This window comes from Oncorhynchus mykiss, chromosome 2 (assembly GCF_013265735.2).
Source record: "Oncorhynchus mykiss isolate Arlee chromosome 2, USDA_OmykA_1.1, whole genome shotgun sequence".
In the NCBI taxonomy this organism is placed as follows: Eukaryota; Metazoa; Chordata; class Actinopteri; order Salmoniformes; family Salmonidae; genus Oncorhynchus; species Oncorhynchus mykiss.
The window spans coordinates 96,969,645-96,990,392 of NC_048566.1; the positions used below are offsets into that span (position 1 = coordinate 96,969,645).

Here is a 20,748-nt window from a genome sequence, read left to right on the forward strand (position 1 = left end):
GCCAATCCGTGTGTACTATTAACAGTCAGCCTACATTTGATTGGTGCACACAGCGTTACATTTTCAGGTCCATATCATTGAAAAAGAGTGCCACTCTGTGGTCAGTGGAATTGATAGAGGCACCTGTCTGTTTTCATGTTCCTTTGAAGCAGTATAGATGTCTATTATTCACAGTCAGTGCTGCGAACAATGCCATTCCACTCAATGCCATTCCAGTCAATGCCATTCCACTCAATGCCATTCCAGTCAATGCCATTCCAGTCAATGCCATTCCAGCCAATGCCATTCCAGTCAATGCCATTCCAGTCAATGCCATTCCAGTCAATCCCATTCCACTCAATGCCATTCCACTCAATGCCATTCCAGTCAATGCCATTCCAATCAATGCCATTCCACTCAATGCCATTCCAGCCAATGCCATTCCAATCAATGCCATTCCACTCAATGCCATTCCATCAATGCCATTCCACTCAATGCCATTCCAATCAATGCCATTCCACTCAATGCCATTCCACTCAATGCCATTCCAGTCAATGTCATTCCAGTCAATGCCATTCCACTCAATGCCATTCCAGTCAATGCCATTCCAGTCAATGCCATTCCAGTCAATGCCATTCCAGTCAATGCCATTCCACTCAATGCCATTCCAGTCAATGCCATTCCAGTCAATGCCATTCCAGTCAATGCCATTCCAGTCAATGCCATTCCAGTCAATGCCATTCCAGTCAATGCCATTCCACTCAATGCCATTCCAGTCAATGCCATTCCACTCAATGCCATTCCAGTCAATGCCATTCCAGTCAATGCCATTCCAGTCAATGCCATTCCAGTCAATGCCATTCCTATCAATGCCATTCCAGTCAATGCCATTCCAGCCCATGCCATTCCTATCAATGCCATTCCTATCAATGCCATTCCAGTCAATGCCATTCCAGTCAATCCCATTCCACTCAATGCCATTCCAGCCAATGCCATTCCAGTCAATGCCATTCCAGTCAATGCCATTCCAGTCAATGCCATTCCTATCAATGCCATTCCAGTCAATGCCATTCCAGCCAATGCCATTCCTATCAATGCCATTCCAGTCAATGCCATTCCAGTCAATCCCATTCCACTCAATGCCATTCCAGCCAATGCCATTCCTATCAATGCCATTCCACTCAATGCCATTCCTATCAATGCCATTCCACTCAATGCCATTCCAGCCAATGCCATTCCTATCAATGCCATTCCAGTCAATCCCATTCCACTCAATGCCATTCCTATCAATGCCATTCCACTCAATGCCATTTCAGCCAATGCCATTCCAGTCAACTGGAAACTATTAGAAAATGGAAACTATTATAAACTGTAAACTGTTATAAACTGTAAACTATTATAAACTGTAAAGTATTATAAACTGTAAACTATTATAAACTGTAAACTATTATAAACTGTAAACTGTTATAAACTGTAAACTATTATAAACTGTAAAGTAGTATAAACTGTAAACTATTATAAACTGTAAACTATTATAAACTGTAAACTGTTATAAACTGTAAACTATTATAAACAATATACCATGATCCCTTCTTCTATGTCCCAGTGGGTTCCTGGGGACTGTGTCTTAAAGGATGATTGCATTTTATTTGACAATAAAAAAAAAAAACTTACCTCAGCCACGCGAATACAACAATACCACAAATGAAAAACCATTGAGGATGAAAACACAATGAAGTCAAACAGGTTTGTTTCCACAGGGGCCAGGGTGAGACCTGGGTCAGGGGGCTTGAGGACTCTGCTGGCTGGCGGACAATGAAGAAGAACAAGGCCTCCACCTCCAGAAGGTCAGAGATCCAGAACATCTACCAGTGCTACTCCTCCGGAAGGAATACTCTGGCCGCCTCCGCTCTCCTCAGGTTCCTACACATGGAGCAGATGGAGGCAGCAGCCAATCAGGAGACAGCGGAGGGCTTGATTGACAGATATGAGATTGAGGAGACAGGTGAGTGAAAGGGGATGAGGTGGGACTTGGAACAGTTCTGTCCTATCATGATGCACAATTAATTAGGTTTCCTTGTTCACTTATTTTCATTTTTATTGTTACAGTACAGTCGTGGCCAAAAGTTTTGAGAATGACACAAATATTAATTTTCACAAAGTCTGCTGCTTCAGTGTCTTTAGATATTATTGTCAGATGTTACTATGGAATACTGAAGTATAATTACAAGCATTTCATAAGTGTCAAAGGCTTTTATTGACAATTACATGAAGTTGATGCAAAGAGTCAATATTTGCAGTGTTGACCCTTCTTTTTCAAGACCTCTGCAATCCGCCCTGGCATGCTGTCAATGAACTTCTGGGCCAAATTCTGACTGATGGCAGCCCACTCTTGCATAATCAATGCTTGGAGTTTGTCAGAATTTGCGGGTTTTTGTTTGTTCACCCACCTCTTGAGGATTGACCACAAGTTCTCAATGGGATTAACGTCTGGGGAGTTTCCTGGCCATGGACCCAAAATATCAATGTTTTGTTCCCCGAGCCACTTAGTTATCACTTTTGACTTATGGCAAGGTGCACCATCATGCTGGAAAAGGCATTGTTTCTCACCAAACTGTTCCTGGATGGTTGGGAGATGTTGCTACTGGAGGATGTGTTGGTACCATTCTTTATTCATGGCTGTGTTCTTAGGCAAAATTGTGAGTGAGCCCACTCCCTTGGCTGAGAAGCAACCCCACACATGAATGGTCTCAGGATGCTTTACTGTTGGCATGACACAGGACTGATGGTAGCGCTCACCTTGTCTTCTCCGGACAAGCTTTTTTCCACATGCCCCAAACAATCGGAAAGGGGATTCATCATTGAACTTTACCCCAGTCCTCAACAGTCCAATCCCTGTACCTTTTGCAGAATATCAGTCTGTCCCTGATGTTTTTCCCTGGAGAGAAGTGGCTTCTTTGCTGCCCTTCTTGACACCAAGCCATCCTCCAAAAGTCTTCACCTCACTGTGCGTGCAGATGCACTCACACCTGCCTGCTGCCATTCCTGAACAAGCTCTGTACTGGTGGTGCGCCGATCCCGCAGCTGAATCAACTTTAGGAGATGGTCCTGGCACTTGCTGGACTTTCTTGGGCGCCCTGAAGCCTTCTTCACAACAATTTAACCTTTCTCCTTGAAGTTCTTGATGATCCGATAAATGGTTGATTTACGTGCAATCTTACTGGCAGCAATATCCTTGCCTGTGAAGCCCTTTTTGTGCAATGATAACGGCACGTGTTTCCTTTTAGGTAACCATGGTTGACAGAGGAAGAACAATGATTCCAAGCACCACCCTCCTTTTGAAGCTTCCAGTCTGTTATTCGAACTCAATCAGCATGACAGTGTCATGTATTGTCATGTTGTGTCTTGTTTCTGTCCTTTCCTTTCACCCTGTCTCCCTCTGCTGGTCGTACTAGGTTACCGTTTCTGTCCCTCTTTTCCCCAGCTGTTCCTTGTCTTCTCTGACTACCTCATTCACCCCTTTTCCCACCTGTTCCCTTTTTCCCTCTGATTAGGTCCCTACATCTCTCTCTGTTTTTGTTCCTGTCCTTGTCGGATTCTCGTTTGTGTTACTCATGCCTGAACCAGACTATCGTCGTGTTTGCTGCAACCTTGTCCTGTCCTGTCGGAATCTGCCTGTTCAGCTAACCTTGTCCTGTCCTGTCGGAATCTGCCTGTCCATCTGAGCCTACGTGTGTTTCGTCATTAAAGAAACTCTGTTTTGTTAATTCGCTTTTGGGTCCTCATTCACGCACCTGACAGAAGAATCCGACCAAGAATGGACCCAGCGACTTCGGATCCTCTCCACTCAGCCGTCGAGATCCAGGGGGCGATGCTAGGCAGACACGAGCAGGAATTGTCTGCTGCTCGACATGCCGTTGAGACCCTGGCCACCCAAGTCTCCAACCTCACAGAACAGGTTCACCATCTCCGCCTCGATCCACCGGCCACTTCCAGGGCTTTCGAATCTCCGGAGCCCAGAATCAATAACCCGCCGTGTTACTCTGGGGAGCCCACTGAATGCCGCTCGTTCCTCACCCAGTGTGATATTGTGTTTTCTCTCCAGCCCAACACTTACGCCAGGAGCACTGCTCGTGTCGCCTACGTCATATCTCTCCTTACTGGACGGGCTCGTGAGTGGGGCACGGCAATCTGGGAGGCAAGGGCTGAGTGTACTAACCAGTATCAGGACTTTAAGGAGGAGATGATACGGGTTTTTGATCGATCTGTTTTTGGGGAGGAGGCTTCCAGGGCCCTGTCTTCCCTATGTCAAGGTAATCGATCCATAACAGACTACTCTATTGAGTTTCGCACTCTTGCTGCCTCCAGTGGCTGGAACGAGCCGGCTTTGCTCGCTCGTTTTCTGGAGGGTCTCCGCGCAGAGGTAAAGGATGAGATTCTCTCCCGGGAGGTTCCTTCCAGCGTGGATTCCTTGATTGAACTCGCTATTCGCATTGAGCGACGGGTTGATCTTCGTCACCGAGCTCGTGGAAAGGAGCTCGCGTTCTCCGTTGCCCCCCTCTCCGCATCACTACCATCTTCCTCTGCCGGCTCGGGTGCTGAGCCTATGCAGCTGGGAGGTATCCGCATCTCGACTAAGGAGAGGGAACGGAGAATCACCAACCGCCTCTGTCTCTATTGCGGTTCTGCTGGTCATTTTGTCACTTCATGTCCAGTAAAAGCCAGAGCTCATCAGTAAGCGGAGGGCTACTGGTGAGCGCTACTACTCCTGTCTCTCCTTCAAGATCCTGCACTACCTTGTCGGTCCATCTACGCTGGACCGGTTCGTCAGCTTCCTGCAGTGCCTTAATAGACTCTGGGGCGGAGGGCTGTTTTATGGACGAGACCTGGGCTCGGGAACATGACATTCCTCTCAGACAGTTAAGGGAGTCCACGGCCTTGTTCGCCCTGGATGGTAGTCCTCTCCCCAGGATTCAGCGTGAGACGCTACCTTTAACCCTCACTGTTTCTGGTAATCATAGCGAAACCATTTCTTTTTTAATTTTTCGTTCACCTTTTACACCTGTTGTTTTGGGCCATCCCTGGCTAGTTTGTCATAATCCTTCCATTAATTGGTCTAGTAATTCTATCCTCTCCTGGAACGTCTCTTGTCATGTGAAATGTTTAATGTCTGCTATCCCTCCTGTTTCCTCTGTCTCTTCTTCACAGGAGGAGCCTGGTGATTTGACAGGGGTGCCGGAGGAATATCACGATCTGCGCACGGTGTTCAGTCGGTCCAGGGCCACCTCTCTTCCTCCACACCGGTCGTATGATTGTAGTATTGATCTCCTTCCGGGAACCACTCCCCCCCGGGGTAGACTATACTCTCTGTCGGCTCCCGAACGTAAGGCTCTCGAAGATTATTTGTCTGTAGCTCTTGCCGCCGGTACCATAGTCCCCTCCTCCTCTCCCGCCGGAGCGGGGTTCTTTTTTGTTAAGAAGAAGGACGGGTCCCTGCGCCCCTGCATAGATTATCGAGGGCTGAATGACATAACAGTGAAGAATCGTTATCCGCTTCCTCTTATGTCTTCAGCCTTCGAGATCCTGCAGGGAGCCAGGTTTTTCACTAAGTTGGACCTTCGTAACGCTTACCATCTCGTGCGCATCAGGGAGGGGGACGAGTGGAAGACGGCGTTTAACACTCCGTTAGGGCACTTTGAATACCGGGTTCTTCCTTTCGGCCTCGCTAACGCTCCAGCTGTCTTTCAGGCATTAGTCAATGATGTCCTGAGAGACATGCTGAACATCTTTGTTTTCGTTTACCTTGACGACATCCTGATTTTTTCACCGTCACTCCAGATTCATGTTCAGCACGTTCGACGTGTCCTCCAGCGCCTTTTAGAGAATTGTCTTTTTGTGAAGGCTGAGAAGTGCTCTTTTCATGCCTCCTCCGTCACATTTCTCGGTTCTGTTATTTCCGCTGAAGGCATTAAGATGGATCCCGCTAAGGTCCAAGCTGTCATTGATTGGCCCGCCCCTAAGTCACGCGTCGAGCTGCAGCGCTTTCTCGGCTTCGCGAACTTCTATCGTCGTTTCATCCGTAATTTCGGTCAGGTGGCAGCTCCTCTCACAGCCCTTACTTCTGTCAAGACGTGCTTTAAGTGGTCCGTTTCCGCCCAGGGAGCTTTTGATCTCCTCAAGAATCGTTTTACATCCGCTCCTATCCTTGTTACACCTGACGTCTCTAGACAGTTCGTTGTCGAGGTTGACGCGTCAGAGGTGGGCGTGGGAGCCATTCTTTCTCAGCGCTCCCTCTCTGACGACAAGGTCCACCCATGCGCGTATTTTTCTCATCGCCTGTCGCCGTCGGAACGTAACTATGATGTGGGAAACCGCGAACTGCTCGCCATCCGGTTAGCCCTAGGCGAATGGCGACAGTGGTTGGAGGGGGCGACCGTTCCTTTTGTCGTTTGGACTGACCATAGGAACCTTGAGTACATCCGTTCTGCCAAACGACTTAATGCGCGTCAGGCGCGTTGGGCGCTGTTTTTCGCTCGTTTCGAGTTCGTGATTTCTTATCGTCCGGGCTCCAAGAACACCAAGCCTGATGCTTTATCTCGTCTCTTCAGTTCTTCAGTAGCCTCCACTGACCCCGAGGGGATTCTCCCTGAGGGGCGTGTTGTCGGGTTGACTGTCTGGGGAATTGAGAGGCAGGTAAAGCAAGCGCTCACTCACACTCCGTCGCCGCGCGCTTGTCCTAGGAACCTTCTTTTCGTTCCCGTTCCTACTCGTCTGGCCGTTCTTCAGTGGGCTCACTCTGCCAAGTTAGCCGGCCACCCTGGCGTTCGGGGTACGCTTGCTTCCATTCGCCAGCGTTTTTGGTGGCCCACCCGGGAGCATGACACGCGTCGTTTCGTGGCTGCTTGTTCGGTCTGCGCGCAGACTAAGTCCGGTAACTCCCCTCCTGCCGGCCGTCTCAGGCCGCTTCCCATTCCCTCTCGACCGTGGTCTCACATCGCCTTAGATTTTGTCACCGGACTGCCTTCGTCAGCGGGGAAGACTGTTATTCTTACGGTTGTCGATAGGTTCTCTAAGGCGGCTCATTTCATTCCCCTTGCTAAGCTTCCTTCTGCTAAAGAGACGGCACAAATCATCATCGAGAATGTTTTCAGAATTCATGGCCTTCCGTCAGACGTCGTTTCGGACAGAGGTCCGCAATTCACGTCTCAATTTTGGAGGGAGTTTTGCCGTTTGATTGGGGCTTCCGTCAGTCTCTCTTCCGGCTTTCACCCCCAGTCTAACGGTCAAGCAGAACGGGCCAATCAGACTATTGGTCGCATCTTACGCAGTCTTTCTTTTCGCAACCCTGCGTCTTGGTCAGAACAGCTCCCCTGGGCAGAGTACGCCCACAACTCGCTTCCTTCGTCTGCGACCGGGCTATCTCCTTTTCAGAGTAGCCTCGGGTACCAGCCTCCGCTGTTCTCATCTCAGTTCGCCGAGTCCAGCGTCCCCTCCGCTCAGGCTTTTGTCCAACGTTGCGAGCGCACCTGGAAGAGGGTCAGGTCTGCACTTTGCCGTTATAGGACGCAGACTGTGAGGGCTGCTAATAAGCGTAGAACTAAGAGTCCTAGATATTGTCGCGGTCAGAGAGTTTGGCTCTCCACTCAGAACCTTCCCCTTAAGACGGCTTCTCGCAAGTTGACCCCGCGGTTCATTGGTCCGTTCCGTATTTCTCGGGTCATTAATCCTGTCGCAGTTCGACTTCTTCTTCCGCGATACCTTCGTCGCGTCCACCCGGTCTTCCATGTCTCCTGTATCAAGCCCGTTCTTCGCGCCCCCGCTCGTCTTCCCCCCCCCCCCCCATCCTTGTCGAGGGCGCACCCATCTACAGGGTCCGTAGGATTTTGGACATGCGTCCTCGGGGCCGTGGTCACCAGTACCTCGTAGATTGGGAGGGGTACGGTCCTGAGGAGAGGAGTTGGGTTCCCTCTCGGGACGTGCTGGACCGTGCGCTGATCGAGGATTTCCTCCGTTGCCGCCAGGTTTCCTCCTCGAGTGCGCCAGGAGGCGCTCGGTGAGTGGGGGGGTACTGTCATGTATTGTCATGTTGTGTCTTGTTTCTGTCCTTTCCTTTCACCCTGTCTCCCTCTGCTGGTCGTACTAGGTTACCGTTTCTGTCCCTCTTTTCCCCAGCTGTTCCTTGTCTTCTCTGACTACCTCATTCACCCCTTTTCCCACCTGTTCCCTTTTTCCCTCTGATTAGGTCCCTACATCTCTCTCTGTTTTTGTTCCTGTCCTTGTCGGATTCTCGTTTGTGTTACTCATGCCTGAACCAGACTATCGTCGTGTTTGCTGCAACCTTGTCCTGTCCTGTCGGAATCTGCCTGTTCAGCTAACCTTGTCCTGTCCTGTCGGAATCTGCCTGTCCATCTGAGCCTACGTGTGTTTCGTCATTAAAGAAACTCTGTTTTGTTAATTCGCTTTTGGGTCCTCATTCACGCACCTGACAGACAGAGTGATCTCCAGCCTTATCCTCATCAACACTCACACCTGTGTTAACGAGAGAATCACTGACATGATGTCAGCTGGTCCTTTTGTGGCAGGGCTGAAATGCAGTGGAAATGTTTTTTTGGGGGATTCAGTTCATTTGCATGGCAAAGAGGGACTTTACAATTAATTGCAATTCATCTGATCACTCTTCATAACATTCTGGAGTATATGCAAATTGCCATCACACAAACTGAGGCAGCAGACTTTGTGAAAATGTATATTTGTGTCATTCTCAAAACTTTTGGCCACGACTGTACAGTAGGTATCTATGACTGTACCCCTACCAGGCATGTTGTTAGCCTTAGCTGAGTCACATGTGATGAGACCACTTGTTTCAGATTAGAACGGACACAAGTCTATTTAGCATCTCCTGCCGCTATACAAACAGCACCATAGAAATGCCACGCTACGACAGGCATAGAGGCATCCGTCTGACCTGACGAAAACAGGAAGTAAAACCATGACAGTCAAGCTCATCAGACAAAATGCTCTGCTACAGGTACAGAGGCATCAGTCTGACACGACGAAAACCAGAAGTAAAACGAAGACAGTCAAGCTCGTCAGTGGACTAGCACAACAAGACACTTTCTCAATTGGCACATTTTTAAAATGTATTTTTAACCTTTATTTAACTAGGCAAGTCAGTTAAGAATAAATTAGTATTTACAATGACAGCCTACTGGGGAACAAGGGGTTAACTGCCTTGTTCAGGGGCAGGACAGATTTTTACCATCCAAATACTTCCTTCTCTCCTCACGTCCTCAAGGTACATAGGCAATTAAAGTAGTACATCCAACTGAGTGATTGTTTTTTTGTTGAGGGTTTTTTAACCCAACCTCTGCGTATCCCTGGCAGCTAGAGAGAACAGAAGCATGACATTCGAGGGATTCTACAGATACATGGAGTCTAAAGACTGTAGTGTGTTTGACCAGATACACACGTCTGTGTACCAGGATATGGACCAGCCTCTGTGTCACTACTTCATCTCGTCTTCTCACAACACTTACCTCACTGGGGACCAGCTGGTCGGCAAGAGCACCCTGGATGCCTATGTCAGGTAAATACAACTGCATATGTCAGGTAATAACACTACCTATGTTAGGTCAATACAACAGCCTGTGTCAGGTAATAACACTACATATGTCAGGTCATTACAACTGCCTATGTCAGGTAATAACACTACCTATGTCAGGTAATTACAACTGCCTATGTCAGGTAATAACACTACCTATGTCAGGTCATTACAACAGCCTGTGTCAGGTAATAACATTACCTATGTCAGGTCATTACAACAGCCTGTGTCAGGTAATAACACTACCTATGTCAATTAATTACAACAGCCTACGTCATGTAATATTTCTACTTATGTCAGGTCATTACAACAGCCTGTGTCAGGTAATAACACTACATATGTCAGGTCATTACAACTGCCTATGTCAGGTAATAACACTACCTATGTCAGGTAATTGCAACAGCCTATGTCATGTAATAATTCTACCTATGTCAGGTAATTGCAACAGCCTATGTCAGGTAATACAACTAGTTAAGAAATGGCTTCTGCTGGTTGTTTATCCACTGCCATTCTTTAAAGTTTAAACCCTCTCTTCTCAAACCGCAGTGTCTGCTCTCTCAGTTTAAACCCTCTCAAACCGCAGTGTCTGCTCTCTCAGTCTCTCCTTCATATTCAGTAATGCAGCCTCTCCATCCGCTAACTAAAGGACAAAAAGGAGGTGAACTGAGTGAGAAAGGGGCTGATGGCAGCAGAACTAGGCCATTATTGGTCCTCTGAGACCAGTAGAGTACTCTCTCTCTCTCTCTGCTGTAATATACTGTCTTTCCCCTGTGTATAATATAGAGTACTCTCTCACTCCTGTCTAATACAATGCCAGCATCCCAAATGGCACTCTATTCCCTATATAGTGCACTACTTTTGAAGGTTCTGGTCATAAGTAGTGCACTATGTAGGGAATAGGGTGCCATTTGGGATGCAGGCGTGTCTCCCACTCGTCTGTAATAGACTGTAGTAAAGCCCTCTAATTGAGTGACTGGGGAGGAGGTCTGGTGGGAGGGCCTGATGGGGGGGCCTGGTTCACTCAGCTAATGAATGGGGAGGTGACTAGGGAGGGGAGGTGACTGGGGAGGGGAGGTGACTTAGGAGGGGAGGCCTGATGGGGAGCCGTGATGGGGGGGCCTGGTTCACTCAGCTAATGAACGGGGAGGTGACTGAGGAGGGGAGGTGACTGGGGAGGGGAGGTGACTTAGGAGGGGAGGTCTGGTGGGGAGGCCTGATGGGGGGGCCGTGATGGGGGGGCCTGGTTCACTCAGCTAATGAAAGGGGTGGTGACTGGGAGGGGAGGTCTGGTGGGGAGGCCTGATGGGGGGGGCCGTGATGGGGGGGCCTGGTTCACTCAGCTAATGAACGGGGAGGTGACTGGGGAGGGGAGGTGACTGGGGAGGGGAGGTGACTTAGGAGGGGAGGTTACTTAGGAGGGGAGGTGACTTAGGAGGGGAGGTGACTTGGGAGGGGAGGTGACTGGGGAGGGGAGGTGACTGGGGAGGGGAGGTGACTGGGGAGGGGAGGTCTGGTGGGGAGGGGAGATGACTGGGGAGGGGAGGTGACTGGGGAGGGGAGGTGACTTAGGAGGGGAGGTGACTGGGGAGGGGAGGTGACTATGGAGGGGAGATGACTTGGGAGGGGAGGTCTGGTGGGAGGGCCTGATGGGGGGGCCTGGTTCACTCAGCTAATGAACGGGGAGGTGACTGGGGAGGGGAGGTGACTTAGGAGGGGAGGTGACTGGGGAGGGGAGGTGACTGGGGAGGGGAGGTGACTGGGGAGGGGAGGTGACTGGACTCTGTCTCTAGCCGGCAGGTGAGCAAAGGGTGGAAAGGGAGAACTGAATCAGGAGCATAAAGAACATAAAGACCAACAATGAATCAAACCACTATTGCTGTATGTTCAGTGAGGACAAGTCTGTGCAGATGGGAGCTAGTGTGTCAGAAGGAAATCCTCCATTTTGTTTCTGTGCTTTTATATGGCTATACATTTTGATATGATGGTTATTAACTCATTAATCATTCAACGTTTTGGTACTGAATAACGCAAAATGGAATTCAAATTATAATCGAAAACATAATTTCTTTGACCGGTCTGCAGAATTAACTTTCATGTCCTGTAAAACAGTGTGAGGGATATACTATAAAATAAATAAGGTTTGGGTCTATTTTCGACTTTATCATTTGTTCTCTGTATGTCGCTGGTAAACTACAGATGTCCTCAGTCCTCCTCCTAGTAATCATCTTGTGTTCCTTACGCGTCCATCCGTCTCTCTCTCGGTGTGTCCTCAGTGCGCTGAGGAGAGGTTGTCGTTGTCTGGAGATTGACTGCTGGGATGGTCCTAGTGCAGAGCCTATAGTCTACCATGGTCACACTCTGACCAGCAAGATCCTGTTCAAGGACGTCATCACTACCGTGGGACAGCATGCCTTTGAGGTAGGACCACACCACAGATAAAGAACAGTGTACATTTTTAGGACATCTCCACTTACTTTGATATAAGTCCCATAGTGTTGTCTAGGAGGGTAATGGAATCAGAACGTTGCCTCGGGGTTCTACTGTACTGCCTGGTGTGTTGTTTACGTATTCTAATTCACTGGCTACCATCACTAATAGAGGGTGTTATTCACTGAAGGGGAGATGGGCCTCTTTGATTCTGGTTGCTTGGCAATGGGCTATTCACTGTGAAACGTGTTTATATTTTTAGAACGTGTGTGTGTGACTCCTTTGGGAATTGAACCCAAACCCGAGTCACACAGGACCTCCATTGCTGGTATGGTTATCTTGTGTCTTGCTGGCATGACAGACCCTTGAGAGAGACTATTCTGTGCCAGGTGTCTCCGTACCCAGTGATCCTGTCCCTGGAGAACCACTGTACCCCGACTCAACAGGATGTCATGGCCCAGTACCTCACCTCCATCCTGGGGGAAAAACTGCTGGCCACCAGCCTGGACCTCACCAATCAGCCTGGACAACTGCCCAGCCCTAACGTAAACAGTACATTTACATTAGAGTCATTTAGCAGACGCTCTTATCCAGAGCGACTTACAGGAGCAATTAGGTTTAAATACCTTTGCATATTTTTCACATAGTCGGCTCTGGGATTTAAACCAGTGACCTTTCAGTTACTGGCCCAACGTTTTTAATCACTAGGTTACCTGCCACCCGCATCAGTGTCAGTATACCTCAGTATAGCTAGAACAGCTGACATTTGTTTATAAGCTTAGTGAAAGTTATAAGATTCCTGGTTTTCAAATATTAGTAAATCACCTTAAACATAGAATATACCGCAAGCTACGTCATCTTCACAACTTAAACGTAGAACATAGCTTTTGGATTACATTCATTAATTGTGCCTCTCAGTTTGTGCTGTTGAAGCTCCGACAGAGGAGATGTTATGTGGACTGGATCAATAATGTCCATGCTCAGTTTGTGCTGTTGAAGCTCCGACAGAGGAGATGTTATGTGGACTGGATCAATAATGTCCATGCTCAGTTTGTGCTGTTGAAGCTCCGACAGAGGAGATGTTATGTGGACTGGATCAATAATGTCCATGCTCAGTTTGTGTTGTTGAAGCTCCGGCAGAGGAGATCAATAACGTCCCTTCTCTTTGTGAACTCTGCCAAAGCTGAACTCTGTCAGACGGAACTGAAACTTGTTCAGTAAGTGTAGAAGGTGTCGTAAGCTTGTGCCTGAGCCAGCTCACAAGATATATGCCCCTGGTCTGAATGAGGGACTTTTGTCCACTGAGGAAAGAGAAACAGAGTTTATATGATTCGGCTCATTGCAGATTGCAGGACAGAAGACAGAAGACAGATACATTTAATGCTCGATTCAATCAGATCTGCTTTAACCAACATGGCGGTTGTTTTGGTGATGTCAGAGGTGGAACTGCGTCGGAGCTGTCAAATCCGCAAGTGGCTCCTGGCATTATACCTAATGCGGACATTGGTTTCACGGAGTCGCGTGAACAGAAATCCCATACAGCCTTGTTCACAAGTTGGAACAGTGGAATGTGAGATGTGATCTACACCTCTGTTAAGATGATAGAAACTTTAATGAATTAGGTTAATGATTTAATAATAACGAGCCTAATAATTATTTCTGTATCCCTACACTTTCTCCTTCTGAACGGCTAACATGAGTGTGGACGGGTATGGCTTCGTGACAGCGATCGATTTGACGGCTCCAGCTCAGTTCCACCTCCGACACCACCAAATAACATCAGCTATGCCCGGTGTCTGCTTTTTGCCGGGTTAACGTTTGATCTGATTGAATCTAGGCCTTAGATGAGATCCTCTGGGCTGTCCAATCTCACACTCCATCCGGGGAAATCAATGGATGGGATCGTCTGAAAAGGTCTACCACATGAACAGCGTTTAAATAGTTCAGTTGACTATGTCCCAAATGGAACCCTGGTCTAAAGTAGTGCACTATATAGGGAATAGGGTTCCATAGGGCTCTGGTCTAAAGTAGTTCACTATATAGGGAATAGGGTTCTATAGGGCTCTGGTCTAAAGTAGTGCACTATATAGGGAATAGGGTTCTATAGGGCTCTGGTCTAAAGCAGTGCACTATTTAGGGAATAGGGTTCTATAAGGCTCTGGTCTAAAGTAGTGCACTATATATAGGGAATAGGGTTCTATAGGGCTCTGGTCTAAAGTAGTGCACTATATAGGGAATAGGGTTCTATAGGGCTCTGGTCTAAAGTAGTGCACTATATAGGGAATAGGGTTCTATAGGGCTCTGGTCTAAAGTAGTGCACTATATAAGGAATAGGGTTCTATAGGGCTCTGGTCTAAAGCAGTGCACTACTTAGGGAATAGGGTTCTATAGGGCTCTGGTCTAAAGCAGTGCACTACTTAGGGAATAGGGTTCTATAGGGTTCTGGTCTAAAGCAGTGCACTACTTAGGGAATAGGGTTCTATAGGGCTCTGGTCTAAAGCAGTGCACTATTTAGGGAATAGGGTTCTATAGGGCTCTGGTCTAAAGTAGTGCAATATATAGGGAATAGGGTTCTATAGGGCTCTGGTCTAAAGTAGTGCACTATATAGGTAATAGGGTTCTATAGGGCTCTGGTCTAAAGTAGTGCACTATATAGGGAATAGGGTTCTATAGGGCTCTGGTCTAAAGTAGTGCACTATATAGGGTATAGAGTGCCATTTGGGATGCATATTTAGATTTCCTCATTCCCCTGCCCGCAGTTCAGCTGTGGAATAGTCTGCCTCTGTTTGAACCCCTGCTGGTGATGACTGTCTGATAGGGCAGGAAGGAGACTGGCACAGGCTGCTTGCTGGTGATGACTGTCTGATTAGAGGACAGAGGTTTTGCATGTGTGTGTGTGTGTGCACGTGTGTGTGCGTGTTTGTGTGTGTGTGTTTATGCATGTTTGTGTGTGTTTATGTGTTTGTATATGTTTGTGTGTGTTTGTGTTTGTGTGTGTTTGCGCGTGTTTGTGTGTGTTTATGTGTGTGTGTGTGTGTGTGTGTGTGTGTGTGTGTGTGTGTGTGTGTCTGTGTCAAAGATTTATTTTAAAATGTTATAGATGGTTATTATGCATGACTGTGGGAGAATATGATTTGATGTACATATCAATCATACATTTTTACGTCTTTTGAGGAATATATAAGAATATAATTAAGTGGAATGCACAAGTTTGAATGGGTGTAGAGCTTGATCTTGATTTGAATTAAGTTCTCAGCCCCTACTCATACATGGTCACTCAGTCGTCACGTGATCTTAGATGAGCCGTACTTCTAGTGACAGACAGTCATGTACGGAAAGCCAGTCCTAGCATATGTGGTGTCACAACATACAGTCGTGGCCAAACGTTTTGAGAATGACACAAATATTAATTTTCACAAAGTTTGCTGCTTCAGTGTCTTTAGATATTATTGTCAGATGTTACTATGGAATACTGAAGTATGATTACAAGCATTTCATAAGTGTCAAAAGCTTTTATTGACAATTACATGAAGTTGATGCAAAGAGTCCATATTTGCAGTGTTGACCCTTCTTTTTCAAGACCTCTGCAGTCCACCCTGGAATGCTGTCAATTAACTGCTGGGCCACATCCTGACTGATGGCAGCCCATTCTTGCATAATCAATGCTTGGAGTTTGTCAGAATTTGCGGGTTTTTGTTTGTTCACCCACCTCTTGAGGATTGACCACAAGTTCTCAATGGGAATAAGGTCTGGGGAAAATTTACCCAAAATCTACCCAAAATATCAATGTTGTGTTCCCCGAGCCACTTAGTTATCACTTTTGACTTATGGCAAGGTGCTCCATCATGCTGGAAAAGGCATTGTTTCTCACCAAACTGTTCCTGGATGGTTGGGAGAAGTTGCTACTGGAGGATGTGTTGGTACCATTCTTTATTCATAGCTGTGTTCTTAGGCAAAATTGTGAGTGAGCCCACTCCCTTGGCTGAGAAGCAACCCCACACATGAATGGTCTCAGGATGCTTTACTGTTGGCATGACACAGGACTGATGGTAGCGCTCACCTTGTCTTCTCCGGACAAGCTTTACGGATGCCACAAACAATCGGATAGGGGATTCATCAGTGAAAATGACTTTACCCCAGTCCTCAACAGTCCAATCCCTGTACCTTTTGCAGAATATCAGTCTGTCCCTGATGTTTTTCCTGGACAGAAGTGGCTTCTTTGCTGCCCTTCTTGACACCAGGCCATTCTCCAAAAGTCTTTGCCTCACCGTGTCAGGTGCGTGAATGAGGACCCAAAAGCGAATTAACAAAACAGAGTTTCTTTAATGATGAAACACACGTAGGCTCAGATGGACAGGCAGATTCCGACAGGACAGGACAAGGTTAGATGAACAGGCAGATTCCGACAGGACAAGGTTGCAGCAAACACGACGATAGTCTGGTTCAGGCATGAGTAACACAAACGAGAATCCGACAAAGACAGAAGCAGAAACAGAGAGAGATATAGGGACCTAATCAGAGGGAAAAAGGGAACAGGTGGGAAAAGGGGTGAACGAGGTAGTTAGAGAAGACAAGGAACAGCTGGGGGAAAGAGGGGAAGAAAAGGTAACCTAATACGACCAGCAGAGGGAGACAGGGTGAAGAGAAAGAACAGGAACAGGACACAACATGACAATACATGACACACCGTGCGTGCAGATGCACTCACACCTGCCTGCTGCAATTCCTGAGCAAGCTCTGTACTGGTGGTGCCCCGATCCCGCAGCTGAATCAACTTTAGGAGATGGTCCTGGCACTTGCTGGACTTTCTTGGGCGCCCTGAAGCCTTCTTCACAACAATTGAACCTCTCTCCTTGAAGTTCTTGATGATCCGATAAATGGTTGATTTAGGTGCAATCTTACTGGCAGCCTGTGAAGCCCATTTTGTGCAAAGCAATGATGACGGCACATGTTTCCTTTTAGGTAACCATGGCTGACAGAGGAAGAACAATGATTCCAAGCACCACCCTCCTTTTGAAGCTTCCAGTCTGTTATTCGAACTCAATCATCATGACAGAGTGATCTCCAGCCTTGTTCTCGTCAACCCCCCAACATGTGTTAACGAGAGAATCACTGACATGATGTCAGCTAGTCCTGTTGTGGCAGGGCTAGAATGCAGTGAAAATGTTTTTGGGGGGATTCAGTTCATTTGCATGGCAAAGAGGGACTTTGTAATTCATCTGATCACTCTTCATAACATTCTGGAGTATATGCAAATTGCCATAATACAAACTGAGGCAGCAGACTTTGTGAAAATGTATATTTGTGTCATTCTCAACCTTTTGGTCACGACTGTATATACTATTATTACACACAAATTATCATGTTACTAAATCACTCTGCCTCACATGAAATGTAGTCAAAACTCATGTAACTAACTCATCTAACTAACTCATCTAACTAACTCATCTGACTGTAAGTAGCTCTGGATGAGAGTGTCTGCATGATAGCTGCTCTATGGTATAATACTAATAGTAATAGTTATAATAATACTAGTAATAGTAATAGTAATAGTAATAGTAATAGTAATACTAATAGTAATAATAATAGTAATAGTAATAATAATAGTAATAGTAATAATACTACTAATAGTAATACTAATAGTAATAATAATACTAATATGAATACTAATACTAATAGTAGGAATACTAGTAATAGTAATAATAATACTAATACTAATAGGAATACTAATACTAATAGGAATACTAATACTAATAGTAATACTAATAGGAATAATAATACTAATAGTAATACTAATACTAATAGTAATACTAATAGTAATACAAATACTAATAGGAATACTGATACTAATAGTAATACTAATAGTAATAATAATACTAATAGTAATACTAATAGTAATGCTAATACTAATAGTAATACTAATAGTAGTAGTAGTAGTAATACTAATAGTAATAATAATAGTAATAATAATACTAATAGTCATACTAATACTAACAGTAATAATAATAGTAATAATAATACTAATAGTAATAATAATAGTACTAGTAATACTAATAATAATACTAATAGTAATAATAATAGTAATAGTAATAATAATAGTAATAGTAATAGTTATAATAATACTAGTAGTAATAATAATAGTAATAGTAATTACAATAGTAATAATAATAGTAATAATAATACTAATAGTAATAATAATAGTACTAGAAATACTAATACTAATAGTAATAGTCATAATAATACTAATTGTAATAATAATAGTAATAGTAATTATAATAGTAATAATAATAGTAATACTAATAGGAATACTAATACTAATAGTAATAGTAATACTAATAGTAATAGCAATACAAATAGTAATAATAATACAAATAGTAATAATAATACTAATAGTAATACTAATAGGAATACTAATACTAATAGTAATACTGATAGGAATACTAATACTAATAGTAATACTAATACTAAGAGTAATACTAATAGTAATACAAATACTAATATGAATACTGATACTAATAGTAATAATAATACTAATACGAATAGTAATACTAATAGTAATACTAATACTTTTAGTAATACTAATACTAATAGTAATACTAATACTAATAGTAATAATAATAGTAATAGTAATTATAATAGTAATAATAATAGTAATAGTAATAATAATAGTAATAGTAATAATACTAGTAATAGTAATAATAATAGTAATTATAATAGTAATAATAATAGTAATAATAAATTATTATTATTATTATCATTTTATTTTTTTGGGAGGGTGGATCATCTTAATATTGCGGAAAGAATGTTGCTTCCAATGTAATTGTCTGCATTATTTCCAATCCCCCATATTGTTTTGGTAAATACATATATCCATACACGCATGCATATATTTACACATATATACATACACATACCTACATTGACATACATACTTTTTTAAAGATTATACTTTTATTATTATACACCGCAAACCCTTCCACCGATCCCCCAATTGGAGTGAACTAATAAACACTTCTGCTTCTACCTTCAATCCATACACCTTATACACATTCTACAGACACAGTCTACTTTACAATAGTTCTCTCTTGTTTGTTCTTAGTCCTTCCTCTATTTCTGATCCATCCAGTTTGTATTTGTAACTGTGATATTTCACAAAAGCTCCGAACCTATATACATTCTACAGATCCCGTATGTTTTACGTTGTTTATCTTGTTATTAGTCCCACCCTTCAGCTCCATTCAACCCCTCCCATCTATCAACACCATCCAGTCCCACCCTTCAGCTCCATTCAACCCCTCCCATCTATCTATCAACACCATCCAGTCCCACCCTTCAGCTCCATTCAACCTCTCCCATCTATCAACACCATCCAGTCCCACCCTTCAGCTCCATTCAACCCCTCCCATCTATCAACACCATCCAGTCCCACCCTTCAGCTCCATTCAACCCCTCCCATCTATCTATCAACACCATCCAGTCCCACCCTTCAGCTCCATTCAACCTCTCCCATCTATCAACACCATCCAGTCCCACCCTTCAGCTCCACTCAACCCCTCCCATCTATCTCTCAACACCATCCAGTCCCACCCTTCAGCTCCATTCAACCTCTCCCATCTATCTCTCAACATCATCCAGTCCCACCCTTCAGCTCCATTCAACCTCTCCCATCTATCTCTCAACATCATCCAGTCCCACCCTTCAGCTCCATTCAACCTCTCCCATCTATCAACACCATCCAGTCCCACCCTTCAGCTCCATTCAACCTCTCCCATCTATCTCTCAACATCATCCATTTCGGATTTCTACTTGCCATATATTTTTCCAAAGTGCTGTGATGTTTCACAAAATAATTGAACCTTCCTATTCTCATAGCTTCTACAGATTGCACATTAAAAATAAACATTTTGGCTAAAATAATTATTATATTATTGATTGATTGACTATGGCTTTTCAAATCACCCAGTATTGCTATCTGTAGTGTTAGTTATAGGCAAATGTTGCAATTCTTCAGCCATTCCTGGACCTGTGACCAAAAAGGAGCTACATATGGACAATAACAAAATAAATGATCTAATGACTCTGCCTCCTCACAGCAGAATCTGCAGAGCTGGGAAGATTGTACCCCCCATATATATAACATTCTATTAGTTGCAAGAATTTTGTATAGTAATTTATATTGAAAAATTTGAAGTTTTGAATCCGGCGTTGTTTTGCGTATCAATTCATAAACCATGTGCCATGGAATGGGTACATCGAAAATCTTTTCCCAACTATTTTGCAGTTTACATGGCACAGCTGTGTGTTTCGGTCCTTACATGAAATTGGTAAATGTTTTTATTTATCACACTTTTCTTTAACCATTTATGTTCTTTAACACAGGGCCGACATACAAGTTCCTTACTTGTCCCCCCTTCTACTTGCCTCTTCCATTTTTGTGGTAATGCTGCAATTAATTGGTTGTAATTTTGGGTAGAGCAGACATTTCCATATGTCTGTGTTAGCTGCATGTGTGACATAACTCCACCAGTCCTATTTATGATGTCATTCACTAAATGTATACCTTTTTTTATTTTTATTTCTTCGATAAATACAGTTTTTTTTAACCAATTAGTATATTTGAATTTAACCACAATATTTGTTGTTCTATTTGTTCCGTCCTTTCAGGTGGATTAAACTGAAATTGCAAGATATTTTGGAGATTATTTCCTTTTCAAACAACCGAAAGTGAGCAGGTGTAATCT

General features: G+C 44.6%; 1 protein-coding gene across 1 annotated transcript in view; it reads left to right on the forward strand.

The window, feature by feature from the left end:
• Positions 1–1,746: 1,746 nt before the first annotated feature.
• The window catches only part of LOC110500557 (1-phosphatidylinositol 4,5-bisphosphate phosphodiesterase zeta-1), a 56,798-nt gene continuing 37,796 nt past the window's right edge, over positions 1,747–20,748 (forward strand). The window contains exons 1-4 of the mRNA XM_036960132.1: positions 1,747–1,984; positions 9,364–9,565; positions 11,854–11,998; positions 12,397–12,552. Of these exons, the coding sequence (XP_036816027.1) occupies positions 1,795–1,984; positions 9,364–9,565; positions 11,854–11,998; positions 12,397–12,552 (693 nt within the window). The 5' untranslated portion in view covers positions 1,747–1,794. The remainder of the gene's footprint in view (positions 1,985–9,363; positions 9,566–11,853; positions 11,999–12,396; positions 12,553–20,748) is intronic.